At 40.1% G+C, this 19357-nt stretch overlaps 2 protein-coding genes across 4 annotated transcripts in view; one reads left to right on the plus strand and one right to left on the minus strand.

Moving 5' to 3' along the window:
- Positions 1 to 13907, plus strand: DAGLB (diacylglycerol lipase beta). The gene is made up of 15 exons (XM_027469302.3): positions 1 to 195; positions 575 to 726; positions 2203 to 2377; positions 3042 to 3303; positions 4363 to 4488; positions 5512 to 5639; positions 6657 to 6783; positions 7147 to 7230; positions 7681 to 7758; positions 8136 to 8216; positions 8308 to 8435; positions 8833 to 8901; positions 8995 to 9067; positions 10037 to 10290; positions 11453 to 13907. The coding sequence occupies exons 1-15, from the start codon at positions 101 to 103 to the stop codon at positions 11643 to 11645; spliced, it is 2025 nt and encodes a 674-aa protein (XP_027325103.2). The 5' UTR covers positions 1 to 100; the 3' UTR covers positions 11646 to 13907.
- RAC1 (Rac family small GTPase 1) overlaps positions 13399 to 19357 on the minus strand; it is a 14811-nt gene continuing 8852 nt past the window's right edge. Inside the window, exons 1-5 of one of the 3 annotated variants that reach the window (XM_021272806.4) lie at positions 17912 to 18936; positions 17765 to 17821; positions 16052 to 16114; positions 15186 to 15345; positions 13399 to 15024 (exon numbers count right to left, since the gene is read on the minus strand). In XM_021272806.4, coding sequence (XP_021128481.1) covers positions 14894 to 15024; positions 15186 to 15345; positions 16052 to 16114; positions 17765 to 17821; positions 17912 to 18019 — 519 coding nt within the window. In that variant the 5' untranslated portion in view covers positions 18020 to 18936 and the 3' untranslated portion in view covers positions 13399 to 14893. Of the gene's footprint in view, positions 15025 to 15185; positions 15346 to 16051; positions 16115 to 17764; positions 17822 to 17911; positions 18937 to 19357 lie in introns of those variants that run through there. The other 2 variants (XM_027469312.3, XM_027469313.3) reach the window with 2 other exon arrangements.

Consider the following 19357-nt stretch of genomic DNA (forward strand, 5'->3'; position numbering starts at 1 on the left):
TGACGCTGCGGGCCGGGATCGCGCCGCCTCGGCGGGGCGGGCGCTGCCTGAGGGGAGCGGGGCCGGGCCGAGGGGGCCGGGCCGGGCCGGGCCGTGCGCGATGCCGGGGCTGGTGGTGTTCGGGCGGCGCTGGGCCATCGGCAGCGATGACTTCGTCCTCCCGGGGGCCTTCGAGCTGTCCCTCCGCCTGCTGTGGTGAGGCGCCGGCACCGACCCCCGGTGCCCTGCGGCCTGCGGGCGGTGCGCGGGGGGCGCGTTCGGGTGAGCGCCGGCTGCGGCCCGGCCCGGCCCGGCCCCGCTCGGCGGTGCCCGGTCTGACGGGGCCGTGCTGACGGGGCCGTGCCGCTGCCCGAGGTGTAGGGCGGCCGCGGGTCGGCTCCCGGCGGGGTCCGCGCCGCGCGGCTCGCCTCCGGGTAATTGGTGCCGCGTGTTCGTGTTACCGGCCCCGCAGCCCCCACAACGCGTCCGTTCCGTTACTCTGCTGGCACTGGGATGGAAGCCTCGTGGCACGCGGTCTCCTCAGCGCTCGCTTTTCGCTCCCAGCTACAAGTTTCCTTATCTTACCTTCCCGTAGGTGGATCGGCATCCTCGTGCTTTACGCCGTTCACAAAGGGCAGTTCAACTGTCCCGGGGGAGGATTACTGCACAGCTACCTGCTCGTCCTCCTCGTCCTCCTGGCTGCTATAATATGTGCGTTATCTGCTCTTGTGTACGTCAGTATGCAAGGTAAGGAGTTAATAACAATGTCTTATACATATCTAGTAACGTTTGAATATGTATGCGTTCTTTTCTTCCAGTGTTGATATTTTAGGGAAAAAACAAAACATAAAAGTTCAAGTACTTTAATGGTAGTCAAACTTAAGTAACTGTCAGCATTAATTTATATGCTAATATAATGCTAGCAAATATATATATATATATATATATTTGTCAATAGTATTTATTCTGTTAGTCAGAATTCTAAAATAATGAGCACAATAATTTGGTATGGCTAAATGATACGTTCATTGCCACCAGAGCATCTTAAAAATCTCCTCTACGTTCACCATTAGCACGTGACCTAGAACCATGGAATCACGGAATGGTTGGGTTGGAAGGGACCTTAAAGCTCATCCAGTTCCACCCCATTGCCACCCATCAGACCAGGCTGCCCAAAGCCCCATCTAGCCTGGCCTCAAACACGTCCAGGGATGGGGCATCCGCAGCTTCTCTGGGCAGCCTTTGTCAGTGCCTCACCACCTCTGAATGAAGAATTTCCTCCCAGCTTCGAATCTAAGTCTCCCCTCTTTTAGTTTAAAACCATCCCCACTTGTCCTATCGCTATCTGCCTGTGTAAACAGATGTTCTCCACATTTTTTATAAGCCCCCTGTAAGTATTGAAAAGCTGCAGTAATGTCAGCTCAGAGCCTTCTCCTCTTCAGGCTGAACACCCCCAGCTCCCTCAGTCTGTCGTCACAGGAGAGGTGCTTCAGCCCTTTCATCATCCTCATGACCCTTCTTTGGATCCACTCTCAGAGGTTCACGTCCTTCCTGTGCTGGGGGCCCCAGAGCTGGATGGAACACTGCTCAGTGTCTCTGATAGGAGTTTGTGGGAATTTATCCCAAATCCATTTCTTACCTGAAGTATGATGTAAACTTTGCCTTGCGTAGGCATATTTCGTCATATCTTGCAAAAGTTCATTAGCTGCAAAGGATTGCTTGTGGAAAAAATACATAGGAAAGTGATCCCTATAAATGTTGCAATAAAATTAACCCAGCAAATAACGTTAAGTAGAACAGGAGTTAAAGCTTGAAGTGCGTGGCTAAGCAGAACTTCAGTGCAACTTCTAGTCATCATTTTGGATTTAAAAAATGCTAGAAAAGTACTTTTTTCTTGGTGAGGCACCTTATTATAAAGTAATGCCGTGAAGATTAATCTGAAATCTGCATGTGGACTCTGGAATGATAGAGGAGACCTCACAATTCCTAATATACTGGTTCTCACAACACACTCTAATTAGAAGAGTATTTAAATTATTCAAGTGGAAAGAAGTTTTATTTTCTCAGCTTCACTGATCGCTTTCCACTAGTTTGAAATAATTTGTAGTTTCAATTAAGTTTCTTACTTTCTGTACAGCTCAGAAAGTTATTTGTGTAGGATTTTATGTACTTAAGATGCATTCGTAAACTGTTCTTGTTCTAAATTCTCCTCAATTTTTTCAGGAACAATTTCTAATCCAGGCCCAAGAAAATCACTTCCCAAGCTACTTTATACTCGCCTACTTCTCTATTTTCCTGAATTCATCTGGGCTATTGTAGGAGCTGTGTGGGTGTCAGACAGCAGCGTGCACTGTGAGAAGACTGTGATTAATGCCATCCTGGGGACAGTTATTGCAAGGTAAAGGTGTCCTCCACTCTGCCACCCACAAATTAAGTTTGACAGTTTACGTGAAACAGAAAATAGTGCTTCCACTTGTTTTGTATGTGTTCAGTGAACACTTTACCAGTAGATGAGTGCTTTGATATTTCTTATGAATTATTTTGGTTTCTTCACATTTTCTTTGTGAATGGAGAGAAGCTTTTTAGTCTAGACAAGTGGAATGAGTTTGTGCCCGTCCCTAAATAAACAGGTTTGAGTTTCCTGCTCTGCCAGAGCACATTCGAGGGTGAAAGAAAGGAGGTGACAATCAGAAAGGGTAAGAAGGATAGATGGGAATGTAGAAAACAGATAAAGGTGAAGAGAGGAGTGACTAGATTGCTTAACTGGTAGTGAAAAATGAAGCCTTTGTGTACCAGAGTTTCAGTTTCCAAAGCGAGAAGGGCTGCGATTCTGAGTTTGGTGCCCTGGTGAAATGAGTCAACAGCCTTGTCCTTACACCTAGTGAGCTGAAGGCTTGACAATAAAACATGCACCTTTCTGACAGTAACAGATTATGTTTGTGTGATAATTCGTACCTAACCTTGTTTTCTGTCTATCAAGACGTATAGTTCTATTTTCTTGCGTATGTGTCAGAAATACCTGGTTTCGCGGCCCTTTCATCCTGCTTCCTCCTGTTTTGCAGCTGGGTTATCATCATCTTTACCATCATTGGAGTGCTAATCGTCTTTGATCCGCTTGGAGGAAAAAAGACGTTTTACCTCACTGATGGTGTGAATCGGAACTTGGAAAGCAGCCAGTCAGGGCAATTGCTATTTAATGTGAAGAACACTGCCACCAGAGTCTGGGAAAAACGAATCAGGTTAATGTGTTGTTGTATTGTGCAAGATGATGACCATCGAGTGGCTTTTACAAGTATCGCAGAGCTTTTCCGCAACTACTTTTCAGTAAGATGGAAAGCTTTTTTAGTGTTCTTTCTTGACTAACTCTGAATTTCCAGATGTTGCTACGTGTGCCTTTGTTCGGCCAGAGGCCTCTGACTGCAATCAGGTTTTGAACATGCTAATTGCAAAGTTAAAGGTGATTCTCACACAGTGTATACAACTCTGATTTGTCTCTCCCATCACAAATGTGAGGGCTGTGAGAAGACAGTATTTTCTCTGTAGGTGTCTAGTCAGGAGAGCAAGAACGGTTTTCTTTTCCTCAGTATGTGAAGATCCAGGCATTTTGCCTCCTGACTGCAAGTAAGGAGTCATAACCATAGCAGAAAATCAGACTCCTTTCTGACTATTTAAACAAAAGAGCCCTGCAGTATATTAAGGCAGTCTTCCTGGTCTGAATGACTTCTGAGCAAACACCAGACTAGGCTGTGCACGAGCAGGAAGTTGCTTTTTGGAAACAGAATGTAGACTGCAAGACTACGCAGACACAGTATTTTAGCTCAAACTTAGGTCACCTACTGCTCAAACAATCGTGATTCAGTGGACTCTGAGCTGTGTTCATGATTTCAAGACAAGAAGTTCTTGTTTATTAAGTGGTACTAGTGCAGGCTGATTTACAGCTACAGCACGCCCAGTGGTTTGTAGGGCAAAGGGTGTGAATCTTATGGAGAGGTGACTGTCCCAGGTAATTGAATAAAAGCCCTTCAGTCCTCTCCTGTGTAAAATCCTTCTTTCTTGTTCAGTATTCAATGAGTAGGAATAGCTGTATAAAGAAAAAAGTTTTTCATGTAGTGACATAGAATGGTCAGTAACATCAGGGTCATTATTTGTTATCTGGCTGAGCAAGTCCTCTGTAGGTTATGTTGTTAAATGATAAAAATTGTGTGTAAAGTCCTCATCAGTCTTACTGAAGAAAACATTCATTTTGTACTAAAGGTAGGGAGAGGGTAGTTAGTTTTCATATAAACTGAAAAGAGTAGAATTCCAGGTGCTTTTTCTTACAAAATTGTTTTGCCATGTTGAGGTATGGGATGGTTTTAACCATTCTTTCATTTCTTTAAACAGGACACTGATCTGGTGCCAAGTGACATAGCAGCTGGTCTGATTCTACTCCATCAAGAGCAAGATAAAATGGAAAGTTGCCCAAAAGAGCCTGAAGAAGTCCTCTGTCATTCTCCATCATCTCTTGTGGTAAGATAGGATTGTTGTAGCACCTGGTGCACCTTTTTTTTTTTTTTTTTGGATGAAATTAAACACTACTATAAAAATTCACAATTCAACTTGTTAATAAACACAGCAAAAACATCACGATGAATTTTCAGTCAAAACATTTGTCTGCTTTTTGAATAAATACAACTTAAAAGTGAGTGGTTGGAAATTGATTATGAATCCAAACTGACCCAGCTTTTGAAGACGTTAAGAGTAGGATTTTTCAAAGGCTTATGTACCTGCAATATTTGAAAAGAGATATAAGTTGTCTTGGCTCTTTGAAAATTCCAGCTCTCAACGTGTATTCACTTATACTAATAGTGCTTCTGTTCCACGGAATGTATGAACAGAGGGAATTAAGTACAAAAAGGAATCATTTAAGACAATTGGTCATTGCTGAAGAGATGTGAGAAAAAGAACAGAGAGAAAATGGTTCAGTAGTCTCTTAGTATAGTGGTCTGCATAAGTTCTGTCTGATACAAATGGCCAGAGCAGATGAGAAGGAAACCCAGCATTCTTTAAATGCGTAGAGATGATGGGTTACAGTTTGCTAAGTGATTTTTGCTGTGGTAAAAGGTCTTTGCAAATGATTTTATCTTCTTTTGGTCTGTGTTGCACTGAAGTATATAATTCTACTTCAACCAAAGCATTCCTATCAAGTTACTTTTGAAACTAGGCAATGTGGTCATGCTTAAAACATCCCTTCCAGAGAGACCTGCAGAGCTTATCAGTATTAAGCTTATCGGTGTATAAGTATTGGAAGAAAAATATTTCAATGAGAGATTTTCAAGATTCTTGAGCTCTATAGCTGTGTAAATAAACAGATTATTTTCCTGGAATATGAGTGGTTATTCTAAGTTCCTTTTAGACCCTGAGGTATCCCTTTTGAAAAGTATTTCATCATGCCTTAATTTTTAGTAGTCTATGTTCAGGTTTTATACTGGGGTTGCCTAACACACCCTTCTTCCTCTCCCTCCTCCTCCTTCTTTCCCCCTGTCCTCGCAGACTGATGGTTTGGACTTTGAGCTGGAGAATGCTGCTCATTATATGCTGTTTGCTGCAGCTGCTTATGGCTGGCCCTACTATGTTTACACCAACCCATTTACTGCACTCTGTAAGCTCAATGGTGACTGGTAGGTTGGATCACAAACATGTAACATTCCATAAAAGCAGATAGCTTTCTTTTATTTAATTAGCGTTAGCAGAAACAAAACTGTTTGAATAGCATTTTTTTTGTTTCATTATGTCACTCATGGGAGTAGATGAGCTTGACTGGTAGAGTTATCCTTCATAAATTCCATAGGAAAAAAAAATCAACATCTCTCTGCCCTCAGAAACAGATTAGCTTTTGTTTCTTAAGAATAGTTTGTGATTGAGATAAAATTAATTTAGCAAAATGACACAGGAATTGGAGCTGATTGGAATTAAACCAAAGAAGTACTAGAGTTAAACCATGTTTTAAAATGAGGCTTTATAGAGCTGTCTGTTGGGTAAGTATATGTAGAAATAAACGTATCAGCAGTTTTTCCAATCTAAAAAGGAATTAGGGAAAGTTCCCTGTACCTCTAGCTTCTGTTTTATTCCCTCTGACCCCTTTACTCAAAAAATCTTTTGCGGTCAGTGTTGAAGTGTGCATGATACTAGTAGGATTACCACATAGTTAATTGACCGCTGAGGTTTATGACTGCAATCATGGTTTTATTAATTAGTAAGATGAAATTGTTTAATCTTCTGAAATAATAAATCCCTTGGAAAAAAATCACATAATGCAACAGATAAACATCAGAGAAGCCTGCTACAGAGAATTTGTTTGAAATTTCCTTTTGCTTGTTTCTATTTTCTATCATTGGCCCCTAGTCTTAAGAATTCTTTTCTAATTGCCTTGTTTGCTCTGCTGGTAGTCCTGTAACAATGGTGTATTTGTCAGTCCTTTAGCTGAAAATGTATGGCATGCTGCTCAGGCAAAACTAGGTTTGTGGGCAGAGGTAACATCTTTTACAGACTAATAGTAATATTGGGGGGGGGGGGGGGGGGGGGGGGAAGCGTTCTGATTCCTGGCAGAAATCATTCTGCAAATGTAATGAATTTGATTCCTGAAAGGAAACCTAAAAAATTTGACCATGAAAGTTTTTCTCTTCTGTGTTTGTTAGTTGCGGAAGTAGACCAACAGATTCTGATATAACGGGCAGTGATCGTCATAACTTTCACTTTGGATCCATCCTAAAAATAACAGGACTGCAGTACAGAGACTTCATTCATATCAGTTTTCATAACAAGGTAAACAGTCTGGACAGGCATTCTCCAAAAAAAGGTTAATGATTAAATTAGTGAAAGCAGGGGGTGAAGTTTCTAGTTTGCCTTCAAAATTTATAAAGTACAAGATGCAAAATCAAATTAAAACAGGCCCTGAAACATGTTCTTCAGTTCTTTTTTTTTCAGTCTAAGGGAACAGTCACAAAGCCATTGACATAAATTTGTCTCAGTGTTGCAATAAGGGCATTTAATAGTAACTCGATAACAAAACAATTCAGCTTCTTTCCATAATAGAATAAAGAGTTCAATAAGGGAGCTTACAGAAGGTGAGAACAAATGCTTACTTTTAAAGTTGGTATGTTTACTGAATACAGTTTTTCCCTCCAGATCTATGAGATCCCATTTTTTGTTGCTTTGGATCACAAAAAAGAAGCTATTGTGGTTGCTGTGAGAGGAACCTTATCTTTTGAGGTATCATCCATCTGGTATATGCAATTGGTTTTATAGGACTGGGTTAACTCCTAGGATCTAGAGAAAATTGTTTGGCACATTTAAAAACAACCCACTCACAAGTATGGGTCTTCCAGGCTTAAGGTGTAAATGCTCCTGTCCTTGGGTGGGTGATTTTCCCTGTGCCTCTGGTAAGGAGCGTGGAGGGAGGACTTTGGTTGTTCTTTTTTAACTGTGAGTGAAGGTGCATTTCCAACATGTGTTTGCAGCTTGGAAATAGTTGCTGAAATCACGATTGTGATTGCTGTATATGATTGCTTGGGTGGTGTTCTGGTGTCAGTTGTGTTTGGCTGCTTACAAACTGGGAAGTCAGCGTGGTGATTGTTCCTATGAGAACGTTAAGCAGTACAGCGTGACCTGTGAGCCATGAAGCCCTGCAGAGAGGTCTGACAAAAGCTGCTTTGTTTACAGGACATTCTCACTGATCTGTCAGCAGACTGTGAAGACTTGACACTGGAGGATGTTCTAGAGAATGGCTTTGTACATAAGGTGTGTGCAGTCTGTGGCTGTTTAGAATTGATCTCTGCAGTAAGAAAATGAAATACTTGGGATCCTGTAGTTAAACTAGAAGAGCATTCTCCTAATGAGATGGATTGCACAAATTATTTCAGTGGCTTGCTTGTTGCATCAAATACGGTCTCTGGCACTGCAAGGTAGAACTTGTAATCCAATCCTGTTGACAAATCTCATGCCCTTACTAAGTATTCTGAAAGCATTTTAGCCATTCTGCCCAAGACCACTTAGTTACAGTTTGCTGTTAGGAACATGTTAAAAGCAAAGGTTGGTTTTGTATAGCATTGCTTTTAAAGTATACATGTATCACACTTTAGATTGTTATCCTTCTAACTTTAAATGCTGTCTTTCAGGGAATAACTCAAGCTGCAAATTACATCTATCAAAAGCTAATAAATGATGGAATTTTAAACCAGGCTTTCACAATTGCTCCAGTAAGTTGCCCTCCAAATGATTTGGTTTGCCAGAATAGTTACACCAAGCTTTTTCTGTATCCATGTTTCAATCTTCTTTTTCTTTCTGTAGGAGTACAAACTTGTGATAGTTGGTCACAGTTTGGGTGGTGGAACAGCGTCTATATTGGCAATCATGCTAAGGAACTCTTTCCCAACATTAAAATGTTACGCCTTTTCTCCTCCAGGAGGACTTTTGAGGTAAGTGCAAGACTTATGTTATTTGGTTCTGTATCTAAATTGTCGAGAACTTCAAGATAGTTGACAGATATGTTAGATGATCATGATGAGCTTGACTGTATTGTTTTTCTGTACATTCTCCAGTAAAATTGTATTTGCTTCATTCTTAGTTACAGTTGAGTTCTTTGGGGAATAAATGTTTCAGAAGTAGAATGCTCTGTTAGTGTTACAATCAGCATCAAAATTCTCTGTCCTCTATGCGAGTAGGTCTGAAGGCTGAAGGCCTACTGAAGAACCGACTGCAAATGCTGCTGTCCTTCTTGCCACATAGTGGTATTATTACTGAATGGTAGTGACCACAATAAAACTAAATTGTGCATATCTTTTCAGGGTATCTAAAGCGTGTCTTTTCTTTTAGCAAAACACTTGCAGATTACACTAAGCACTTCATTGTTTCAGTCATTCTTGGAAAGGACCTTGTTGCAAGGTGAGATGGAAATATTTTTAAATTGTTCTTTTGGAGACAAGTTAGATTACATAAAATAGGAGGCTTCACTTTGTTCTACATGTGTTTGAACAGATTAAGCATGCCCAACATGGAGGATTTAAAGAGGAGAATAGTGAGAATTGTGGCAAACTGCAACAGACCTAAGGTAACTAAAAACAGGTAATGGTTAAAAGTCAGTGGAATGATTAGCTGTTTTAAGCCCCAGCTTTAATGAAGTGGCAGGTGGTGTGTGTATTTTTGTTTTAATGATGGGAGTTGATTGTGTCTTGGAACAAACTGCCTTTTTAATTCAGTGACATTTGTGATAGTGTCTTACCTAGAAGTCTATCTTGTTGGACATCAAGGTTCAAGACCTGAAAGATAATAATGCACAACATCCAAGACCTGAAATGATCAGTTTGCTAGTTTTGCTGTTAAAGGAAACTAATTAAAAAAATCAATAGGATTGCTTTCATTAATAACCATTTAGTATCAGGAAGTAAAGAAATTAGAGGTTTTGTTTAAATTTTCCCTTCAGAATTAATTTGGAAGGCAAATAATTCTCCATTAAAGTGTTAATTGCTTACCTCTTATCTTTACTGTTGGTTAGAAACACAGTTTTGAAAGTGTTGGAACAGTGTTGTCAGGCAAAATGACACTGAAGGTATGGAGCAAAGGTTTAAAGATTTAAAATAGCCATCTCTGTATATATGAAGCTAAATGTGCTCTGTCCACCAGATTTCCTTGTAGTCCCAGGATTAGAAGTAATGCACTATTTGGATGACATTATGAATTTAGAAGAAATTAATGGACAGTTAGAAAATAAATGTGCAAGAAGACTTAAATCTGCACAGTAGAATCCACACAGAATAATTCACCTGGTAAAGACTGTAATGTTTTACACAGCGTTACTGTTGTCTTGGGCTGGGTACTGGTGAAATACATGTATATATCACTGTGGGGAAAATTCAGTAAGGAGATTTTACCAAACAGGAAAGTTTGGGGAGTGTGTGCATGCACTCATTTTTAATCTTTTATTGTAGTTTCAGATCATGTGCATGCAAGCACACAACTAGAATCAGTTATTCAAAGAGACACCAAGCCTCAGTTCAGCTGTTTTTCTTTCTGAATTCAGTACCAGATTTTGTTGCGTGGGTGTTGGTACGAAGTGTTTGGAGGAGATCCAGATAACTTCCCAACTGAGCTGGATGGTAGAAACCAAGATGCCCTGACCCAGCCTCTTCTAGCTGAGGAGAGTTTAATGGTTCATCGGTCCCCTTCGTACAATGCCCTTGATGGTGAATCGCACTTACATTCACCGCCACAGTATCCGCATCTGTATCTTCCAGGGAAGATTATCCATATTGTAGAAGAATGCAGCTCCAAGAGGTAAGTGGAATAATGGGATTCATTACATTCATTATTAAATATTAATTATCTATTTTTATATATATTCGTATATGTTCATTCAATAATGGCATTTGTTATTATATGTTCTTTATATTTATTCATATATATATATATATATATAAATGTATATATTCATTCATGTATATGTTCGTTAATATTCACTATGCTGTCTTCCTAAAACCTATTTCAAGCTGTTTCTTACTTTCAAAGTACATTTCCAGTTCTGCATCTCCAACAACCATGTTTGTTTATTGTATGTTAGCCAGCTTTTGTGGTGGTTTTGTTTGTTTCCTTGCTCTGCACCTCCCTGCTTCTTTCTGCTTCTTCTGTCCCTTCTTATTCTGAATCAGGAATAAGAGCATATGTAAAGCACAAGACCATCTTACAGAGCACAAAAAAAATCTCTAACTTAAATTTCTCTAACTTCCCAAAAGAAGGAAGAAAAGGGATGGGGAATTTTTTTTTCCCTCCCATTCAATATATCAGTAAGTATTTTATTTAAGTTTCATAAAATCTTTAATGCTTAAAGATTTTAATACTGGCTTTATAAGTTAGATACTTCAACACCTAAGACCTGGCAGATTTTCTTGATGGCAGCTGTTCTGCTTTACTTTAGTGAATTCACTTTTTTCTTCTTCGTTTACTCCACAGCACAGCAGTTAATCGTGTTTTTTTTTTTCCTTGACTAGAGTAGCGCATAAGAGCCCCATTGTGTACTGTTCTGTAAAAAAAATCCTAAGTAGGTAGGATAGGCAGCATTAAATCTGGTGTCTGACCTCCTACTGATCCCACTGTATGCTTTCTGCCCCAAATTTGCTGGTATTTGTGTGAATGTGTTGCTTAATTCCTCCTCCCTCTTTGCTCAGTGTTCTGCACTTTGTGAGCAGGATTATTTGATTGCACCTTAACAGGGATTGTGCCTTAATGGTGAAAGAAACTGCATGGCTCTGTCCTCAGGGCTGGTCAACAGCAGTATTTCCATCTGTTTCCCGAGGGCCAGCCCTGTTGCTCTTTGGAAACCCGCTTTCCTCCTGCAGTGAGGAGGGTTTCATTGCTCCCTAAGCCATCTCCAGGCTGTTCAGGAAGCCTCATCCTGGTTTGGGATTATCACCTGTGACAGTCTAGTCTTTGTGTTTTTTAGGTTGTGCTCTTCAGATATTAAATACACAGCAAGCTGGTCAAACGAAACAGTCTTCAGCAGCATTTTAATAAGTCCCAAGATGATAACAGACCACATGCCAGATGTTGTGCTCAATGCGCTGAACAGTTTGTCTCAGGAACATGGATCTTGTATTTCTTGTCAGACACGGGAACTTAACACCAATGTCGTATAGCCATAGCTGGATAGAGAGAGGTATGCTTTTGGTTCTTAAATGCAGGTTTCAAGTATTCACGATATATTCCACTTTCATATAGCAGTGGATTGCAGTACTTTTCTCATACTGTGTATAATAAACCAGAGGTCTCAGTGGCCTTGTCTCTGCAGTGATCTCAAGCAATGTTGATGGTTGAAGCGTGTATTGCGCTCTTACACTGAAGCTTGCGCTTTTCCAACCATGGACCAGTAGGACAAGGTCTAGCCCAGCTGCTGTAAAATGTCACAAGAGAGCCGTGCGATCAACTGGCTGTTTGACTGACGTGAAGGCATGAGGCCAGCTCAGCCTGCCCCGCAGAGCAGTGCCCTGTCAGACCTTAAAAGAAAAAAACACATCCAGTTCTGCTTGGAAGCCAGTGCACAGTGGTGTCCCATTACCTGCCCCTGCAGAGCCTGGAGCTCGTGGTAGAGCAGGTGCTGTAACGCAGCGCTGCAGTGTGAGCTGGCTGCGTGTTTGTGCTGGAGGCAGGTAAGTAAGGGACCAGTTGTAACCAAGCGATAAGGTGGGTGGTGAAGGCAGGCCCATACTGCCTTTTTAATTTAGTTTTGGTTTTGTTTGTGTTTTTTTTAAACTCAAGCAGTTCTGGTTGCACTACTTTTCTTACAGATTGTGGTAATCCCTCATGGTGGTGGTGGGGTTGTGTTTAAGTGCTGCTTGGACATACATGTGCAATATTCTTTGATCTACCTGGTTTTTGTATTTGTTGATACACAGGACTACTTTTATTAGTTTGAAACTAAACTAATACTATAATTACCTAAAGAGGAAAAAAAATGTCCTTGCTCTGTGTTTATCATGTTAGGCTCTAGCTCTGATTAATGAAAAGATCAATTTGTAATTCTGCCAAAAATTTAAAATATATATATATATTTGTATGGTGGAACTGATTTAAAAAAAAAAAGCTTCCTTGTTTCTAGTATGTACTACTTGAACAAATTTTTTTTAAGGCAACATTTCTTTCTTATTAAAAGAAGTTGCTAGAAGTAAGTAACCATATGACATGGTTGAGAATAGCTGTGTTCTTGCTGTGATGCTTAATGTGGATAAAAAATAAAATACATGCTAAAAACTTGTTTCTTATGTTCAGGTGTTCTGGGTATAAGCCCCAGACTAATGGTTTCTATCTGGTTATACGGCTTGATGCCCTTCACTCAGGTAAGTCACCAGCAGTAGTGCAGGTCCAGCACCTTGACCAGTGCACAGGTGGCAGCAGTGGTGGTGCTGCTGTCAGCCTGCTGCAGCTTCGCCCCTCCCCTCCCCTGGTGCATCATGAGCTCCTGGTGGGTAGGGCTGGAGCACTGACACATACAGCATGGCTCCATTTACAGCTAAAAGGCTAAACAAAGTAGCTTGCACCAGAGCCATCACTTTCAAAGCCTGTAAGATTTAGAAGAAAGTAAGTAATCATCGCTTTTATTTGCATTCAATAAGCTGAATGATGTATGTGTGTGCTACATGCATTTTTTCTGGTTATCAGAATCTTTAGAACATTATGGTAGCTAGTGATAACATTAATGATGCTGCATGGCCTGTGAAGAGCTGTTGTGAAGGTCTGCATTTAATTCTCTTACGCAGCATCAAAAGAGGCTGTGGTTAGCGCACACAGCCCTGAGGAGATGGCACCCCAAGCTGCCATTGGCCCAGGCAGCCTGCTGGGTCACCATGTTGCAGGAATGAGAACATTGCTCAGAAACTCAAACACTACCACATGTGTGATTCAAGGATTTATTAAGTCATACATGCAAAACATACTGCTAATTGCATTAGCAAAAGATCAATGTAAAAACTTCACAATTTTGCAACTTTTAAGTTTTGCTTTAGTGGTTGAAAGGGTGTAGTTGAACATCGTATTTCTGCCAGTTCAGGCTGTACAGAACATTAGCACTAATTTACAGAACCTCACAGACCCAAGTTACCATTACTCAATCTATGCTGCACATGGACATGTAGGTGACAAAAAACACTTGTCTGCATTAGTAATGTTACAGTGTTGGGGATAGCTGGCAAATAGTGATATTTGAGAAGGTTCATAGTTTATAGAGGTCTAAAATATAAAAATTACTAAAACGTGTAAAGCTGCTTCACAGGATTTTTACACCTAGTTAATAGACTAAAAGCTCCTCAGAAAGCATATAACTTACTGGGTCAGAAATACCAGGAAAATAAGGAGGCTATGCTTGAATATTCTACTCTATTAAAAAAAAAAAAAAAAAAAGAAAAGCAGATTTCTACCATCAGAAAGGTTTTAAAATACAAGTTATATTGCTCAGTAAGAAGAAATTCTACAAGAAAAGCATTTACTACACAACTATTGTGGGAATGACTGATCAAAGTTGTACCTAAATGAATGCCCTACTTGAAATTCAAAGGAATTTACCTATGAACACCAACCTCTCTTCCACTACTGCATGACTGGGAAAGCGGTCACCAATTTTAACCTTAAATAAAGTCACTTCAGTTTCAACTACTCTGGCAGTGTAGTGTAAGTTGATCTGTACAGTGTCAAAATACTGTCTGGCACTATCAGGTGATCCAATCCAATATTTCATTTATCCATCACAACACAATGCTGTCAAAAGGACTAGATACACTTCAGTAAGAATAGTTATTTATTTATTTTTTTAAATCACAGCAGCAAGAACTAGATTGCAACCAAGCCCTTACCAATGATAAAGCATTTTACACTGTGACTCAAGGGTGTCAGTCATCAATGACTTAGGTTTGATATACAATGCTATGCAATGACCCTGGTTGAGAAAACATTTAATAATAAAACACATCGGGCTGCAGTGTTTTGCTAATTATACGGTACTGTTACTGTGAAAAACTAGAAAGTGTTTCTGCATTTCCTAACAGAAATTAGAGTCATCTTCAAGAAGAATCTTTAAAAAACAGTTTAGTGCTTAGTGTTCGTAGCACAACAATGCAACTTAGTTCAGCAGATAGTTTGGCAACACTTAATTAATTGAGCAAGAATAGGATTTTAAAAATAAGGCTTTATATAAGTTTGTCTTTTCAGGATTCTGCTTTTAGTAGAATGAAAAGTAACTTTCGTACGTCAAACAAATGAAACCGTGAAATTGTTGATTGGTTCAAAATTTATGGAAGAGAACTAATTTATAACAGAAAGACTTGGCATTGAATGTGACTGCTCCATCATTCTGAGCAAAGCACAGGGTTGGAGAGTGGGGCAGGGAAGGTAACCTTTACAGCAGCAGACATTTTCTCTTCCTCTTCTTTACAGGAGGGGGGCAAAGAACTGCTCGGATAGCTTCATCAAACACTGTCTTGAGGCCTCGCTGTGTAAGTGCTGAGCATTCTAGGTATTTCACTGCACCTGTGGGAAGTGAAGGGGCAATTACAAAGCAGTTCTCCACGATTACAAACAGCATTGCTGCTTAGTTAGCACCACAAAAAAAAGAGACATTTATTTTAATAAAGTTGCAGTTTCTTCCACAGAATTTGACTAAGCCACCAGTAACCCAGCTGCAGTCATACCAATCTCTTTTGCCATGGCAAGGCCCTGTGGGTAGGTGATGGGCGTCAGCTTCTTCTCCTTCAGCTTTTCAATAGTGTCTTTATCATCTCGGAGATCAAGTTTGGTACCCACTAAAATGATGGGGGTGTTGGGGCAATGGTGCCGCACCTCAGGATACCACTGCAAAGACAAAATAACTGTGTGGGGGCAGATCTCCATGCAGGCTCTGCAACATGACAAATGAAAGGCTCAGAGCCTTTCCTGACTCTTTCAAGCAGGGGAGAGTTAAAGGGAACATTGAAGAGTAGTATTAAAAAATATATATACAATTGCAGAACATTTTTAAACAATGCCAACAAGTATTTCCATATACTTTAGGAGTTCATCCTATTAAAGGCTGTATTTTCGACCCTCCGTTTTGTGGCAGACCCCTGATCTGCATTTCTCCCACCCGTGGCAACCAGCTCTCTTTTATGGCCACACTGCCATAGGCAAGCTTGTCCCGGGGCATGAAAAAACTTCAACAGTAGAACAGCATGTACTTAAATGCCATCCCATCCACAAAACAAATGGCATCAACCCAATTTTTACTTTTTTATATATACATTTTTTCTTTAAAGTGCACTAAAATGAGATTTCCTGTTTGTGATCTTAACATCTTGTTGGCTGAAAACTCAATCTACTTCTGTCTTACTGCATCAAGAAGCAACTCACACCTACAGTGCTGCAGGTGCCCTGAACTTCCATGACTTAGAAGTTAGGGAAATGGATTTCTGCCTTCTCAAACTACGTTTACATTGCCCGCCAAAAAGTCACCTAATGTTTTATTGAAACTGCTGTGACATGAACATTATATTGAAATAAAGTGGTAGCAACTTATACTTACCTTAGCACGGACATTTTCAAAAGAAGCGGGACTCACAAGGGAAAAGCAGATTAAGAAGACATCCTACAAAACAAGTTAGCAGAAGTTAGCCTGACAGAGCAACCATTTGAAAAAAAAATATCACCATGAAGAGACCAAGACCAGTATCACCACCATCTCCATCACGCTGCCATCTGTATCACACTTGCAAAAGGCAAGGTCGACAACACAGCTCAAAAAGACAATTCGAGGTCCTTCTCCCCATGGGAAATCCATTCCCAGGCAGCTACAAGCAGAGGCAAAGAGGTGGGAGGGAAACAACAAACAGATTGTACTCAAGTTATAATCAGCTATTGCAGTAGCCAGCAACTAAACTCTAATATCATTGCACTGCAAGCTTTTTTCCCCCTAAACGTCACTCCTTCTCTTACTAACATTCAATGAAAAACACTTCAAATCCTTAATAAATACAGCAAACGAAGAGTCATTAGACTGGCTTCGAAACCAGGGTTGGATGGCTCTTTGCAGAACTCAGAGCAATTTAAGCCCCAAGACATGCCAACTCCTTGGCTTAGGTTGCTGCAAAGTGTTACCATTCACACCAATTTCTGCAAAAATGAATGTATTTATCAATGTGCTACTCTAAAGTAATCTTTAATTGAAAAGGCAACATACAGAGCATGGAACTGCAAAAATACAAAAAATGTACACCAGTTTCCACAATTGTTGCTTCCATGCCCAATGCAGAAGAATCTGTTAGAACTGTCACTACTACCGTCACTGCAGAAACACTCCAGAATTTCTCTAGAACCAAAGTAGGATTGAGAAGGGCATAAAAAACCTCTAAGCATCACACTAGCTCCTTTCTTCCATTTCTAAATTATTAAAAAGCACAGACAGAAGAGTTGATGTTTTGGGGGATCTTGCACATCCCATCTGTCAGTTGACAGCAACAAAAGATTATAAATAAGATCAGGTAAAAACATTACATAAATCTTCACACTAGCTGCTGTACAGTACACATTAAACAATAATAATCATATACAAGCATTTGGAATAACCACCTCAATTTTCTCTACCTAACCAGATGAAGATCATTCTTAAGTCTTGCTGTATGACCCAAAACTCAGTAAACACATCTCAAGCAAGCCCAACTTTTCCCAGCCTACCTCTGCATCCATACTTACTCCAGTATCAAATGTGTTAAAGAATCAGGCATTTCAGAATGTTAGTTGATTGTGCTGCATTTCAAGGCATTTTGTTAGGTCAGCATCTGACATCTGCATTGCTAAGCACTTGCAACCCAGTTGTTCATGCATCACCCCAGGAAGTTTCCGTAGCAGCGTCCCCAAAGAAGAAAGGAACAACATCAAATATGTGATACTATGGCCACTACTTCTGTTTTCCAAATGTGCAGTTTGTGGTGATTGAATTTATGTTATGCAGACTCTCTCCTTTGCTATCTCCAGAGATCAAAAGAAATCAGTGACCTGGAGGAATTATTTCAAGGTGTCTTGCACACTACCAATCTTAACAAATAGGAGGAAACACTATTCATTTGTGAGAAAAGCTTTAGTCTTTAGCAACTCATAAGAAATGTAACAAAGTTCTCAGATCTAGCAATTAGTTCCAAGAAAAGTAGTTTGTTATAAAATAGGGGCCAATTTATCACTATCGTAAGCAAGACAAGATGTACAGAACTTGGGACTGAAGTTTACTTAAAGTTTTACATACGGCAATAGGTTGATCTGTCAGACTGGAAGATAGATTCTTACCATTGGTTCCTCCAACCTAATAACAGCATGAGATAAAGTTACTCCCAAAATGGATTTAAGAGAAAAACGTTCTCTGAACCAGCGATCTGTGCTCACAAATACTCACAAGGCTTTTTCTCCGAAATGTGCCACCCTGTAACTCAGCACAACCAACTACCTGCACGCAAACCAGGCCATCAGACTTCCCCTTAAGCTTGTAGATGTTTGTCTGCATGGTCCAAGAAGACTTGTAAGAGCAAACCCCACATAAAAATCATCCTCCTAGCTAATTTCCTTTTTCATTTGGTCTCTCAAAGAAACAAGATTATCCCAATAATCTCTCCCAACCTCTTCCCTCCCCCAGATACCCAGGAATATTCATGAACTTCAAATACATCTGGGAGAAAGTGTGAAATTCCTGTATATTTTAAGAAAAATGAATACAGGAGAAAAGATACAAATGAACGCCCCCACTGCAGCAAAGTTCTTACTGTGAAGTTACCAGCTGTTGGACTGCTGCCTGGCTAATCAAGAAACACATGTGTGGTCCCACTAAAGGCAGTGCCTGCATTCACTTCATCCAGAACATGGCTCATGTGCACGTACAGGGAAAGACGTGCATGCGGGGGTGATTTTTAAATAGCACAATGAAAGAAGGGGGAGGCGGAATACAGATCCTGCAGAAGTCAGGCTTCTTCAGTTCCACTGTTATCCCTTTTTTTTTTCCCCAAAAACATTCATTGATTTTGTGGGGTTTGTCCTTTAAATGATGACGAAGCTTACTTATTGCATAAGTCTAAGATCTAAAGACTGCATCACAAGAAGTTCAAGACTTACCACCCTATCTTCATTTCATTTTCTGCTGTAAAAAACATACGATCTGAATAACAGAAGGTATTTCAGTCCTTTACTTGTCGGTAATACATGCCTGTACAGAAGAGACTTTCTAACAAGTGTGTTTAGATGGATATAGAATTCTTCCACAGACTATTAGAAAGCCACAGTTATTTTAGCAGGCTGAAGACAGACGTGCACTCTGTCCCTTCAGCACAGGAGAGGAACAATATTTTCCCTCTACAATTCTGCTGCCGCACACTGAGTGATCTTTTAGGATATTGTTTCTGCCCCACCATACTTTTTTTTTTTAATTAAGATTTTAAGCAAACCTGAAGTTCTCCAAATATCCTAAAAATATTTAAATATTGGAGAAAAACAAATTTATGTTGCTTCTTTACAATAGAAGGCAGGTAGTTCTGGCATTTCTACTAGAGCTGTCTACAACTAGCAAGTTCATGCACATCTTGGGTCTTGAAACCGAGTAGAAAGCCTAATTTTAAGAGTTAGTGAGCAGTGAATTAAGGAAAGCTATGAATTAAGACAAATTTACTAAAAAAAGCACTAGAGTTAATTAAATAAGATTCATATTATTCAAGAGAGCAGTTACGATGTAGAATAATTGGAACTAGTCCTTGTTTTACATTATTAGCACCGAACATATAAGCAAGAGTTGACAACAAAATCTGCAAGTTACCACCCTTCTTTACTTAAAGGACAACTCCACTAGATAAAAGTA

Source organism: Anas platyrhynchos, chromosome 15 (genome assembly GCF_047663525.1).
Source record: "Anas platyrhynchos isolate ZD024472 breed Pekin duck chromosome 15, IASCAAS_PekinDuck_T2T, whole genome shotgun sequence".
NCBI lineage: Eukaryota > Metazoa > Chordata > Aves > Anseriformes > Anatidae > Anas > Anas platyrhynchos.

What these genes read in the sequence shown, in the direction of transcription:
- DAGLB (XM_027469302.3), top strand. Translation starts at nt 101, where the DNA reads ATGCCGGGGCTGGTGGTGTTCGGGCGGCGCTGGGCCATCGGCAGCGAT. An exon ending in TTTTCCGCAACTACTTTTCA is followed by an intron (nt 3,304 to 4,362) that starts GTAAGATGGAAA and finishes TTCTTTAAACAG; the next exon opens with GACACTGATCTGGTGCCAAG. An exon ending in GGAAAGGACCTTGTTGCAAG is followed by an intron (nt 8,902 to 8,994) that starts GTGAGATGGAAA and finishes GTGTTTGAACAG; the next exon opens with ATTAAGCATGCCCAACATGG.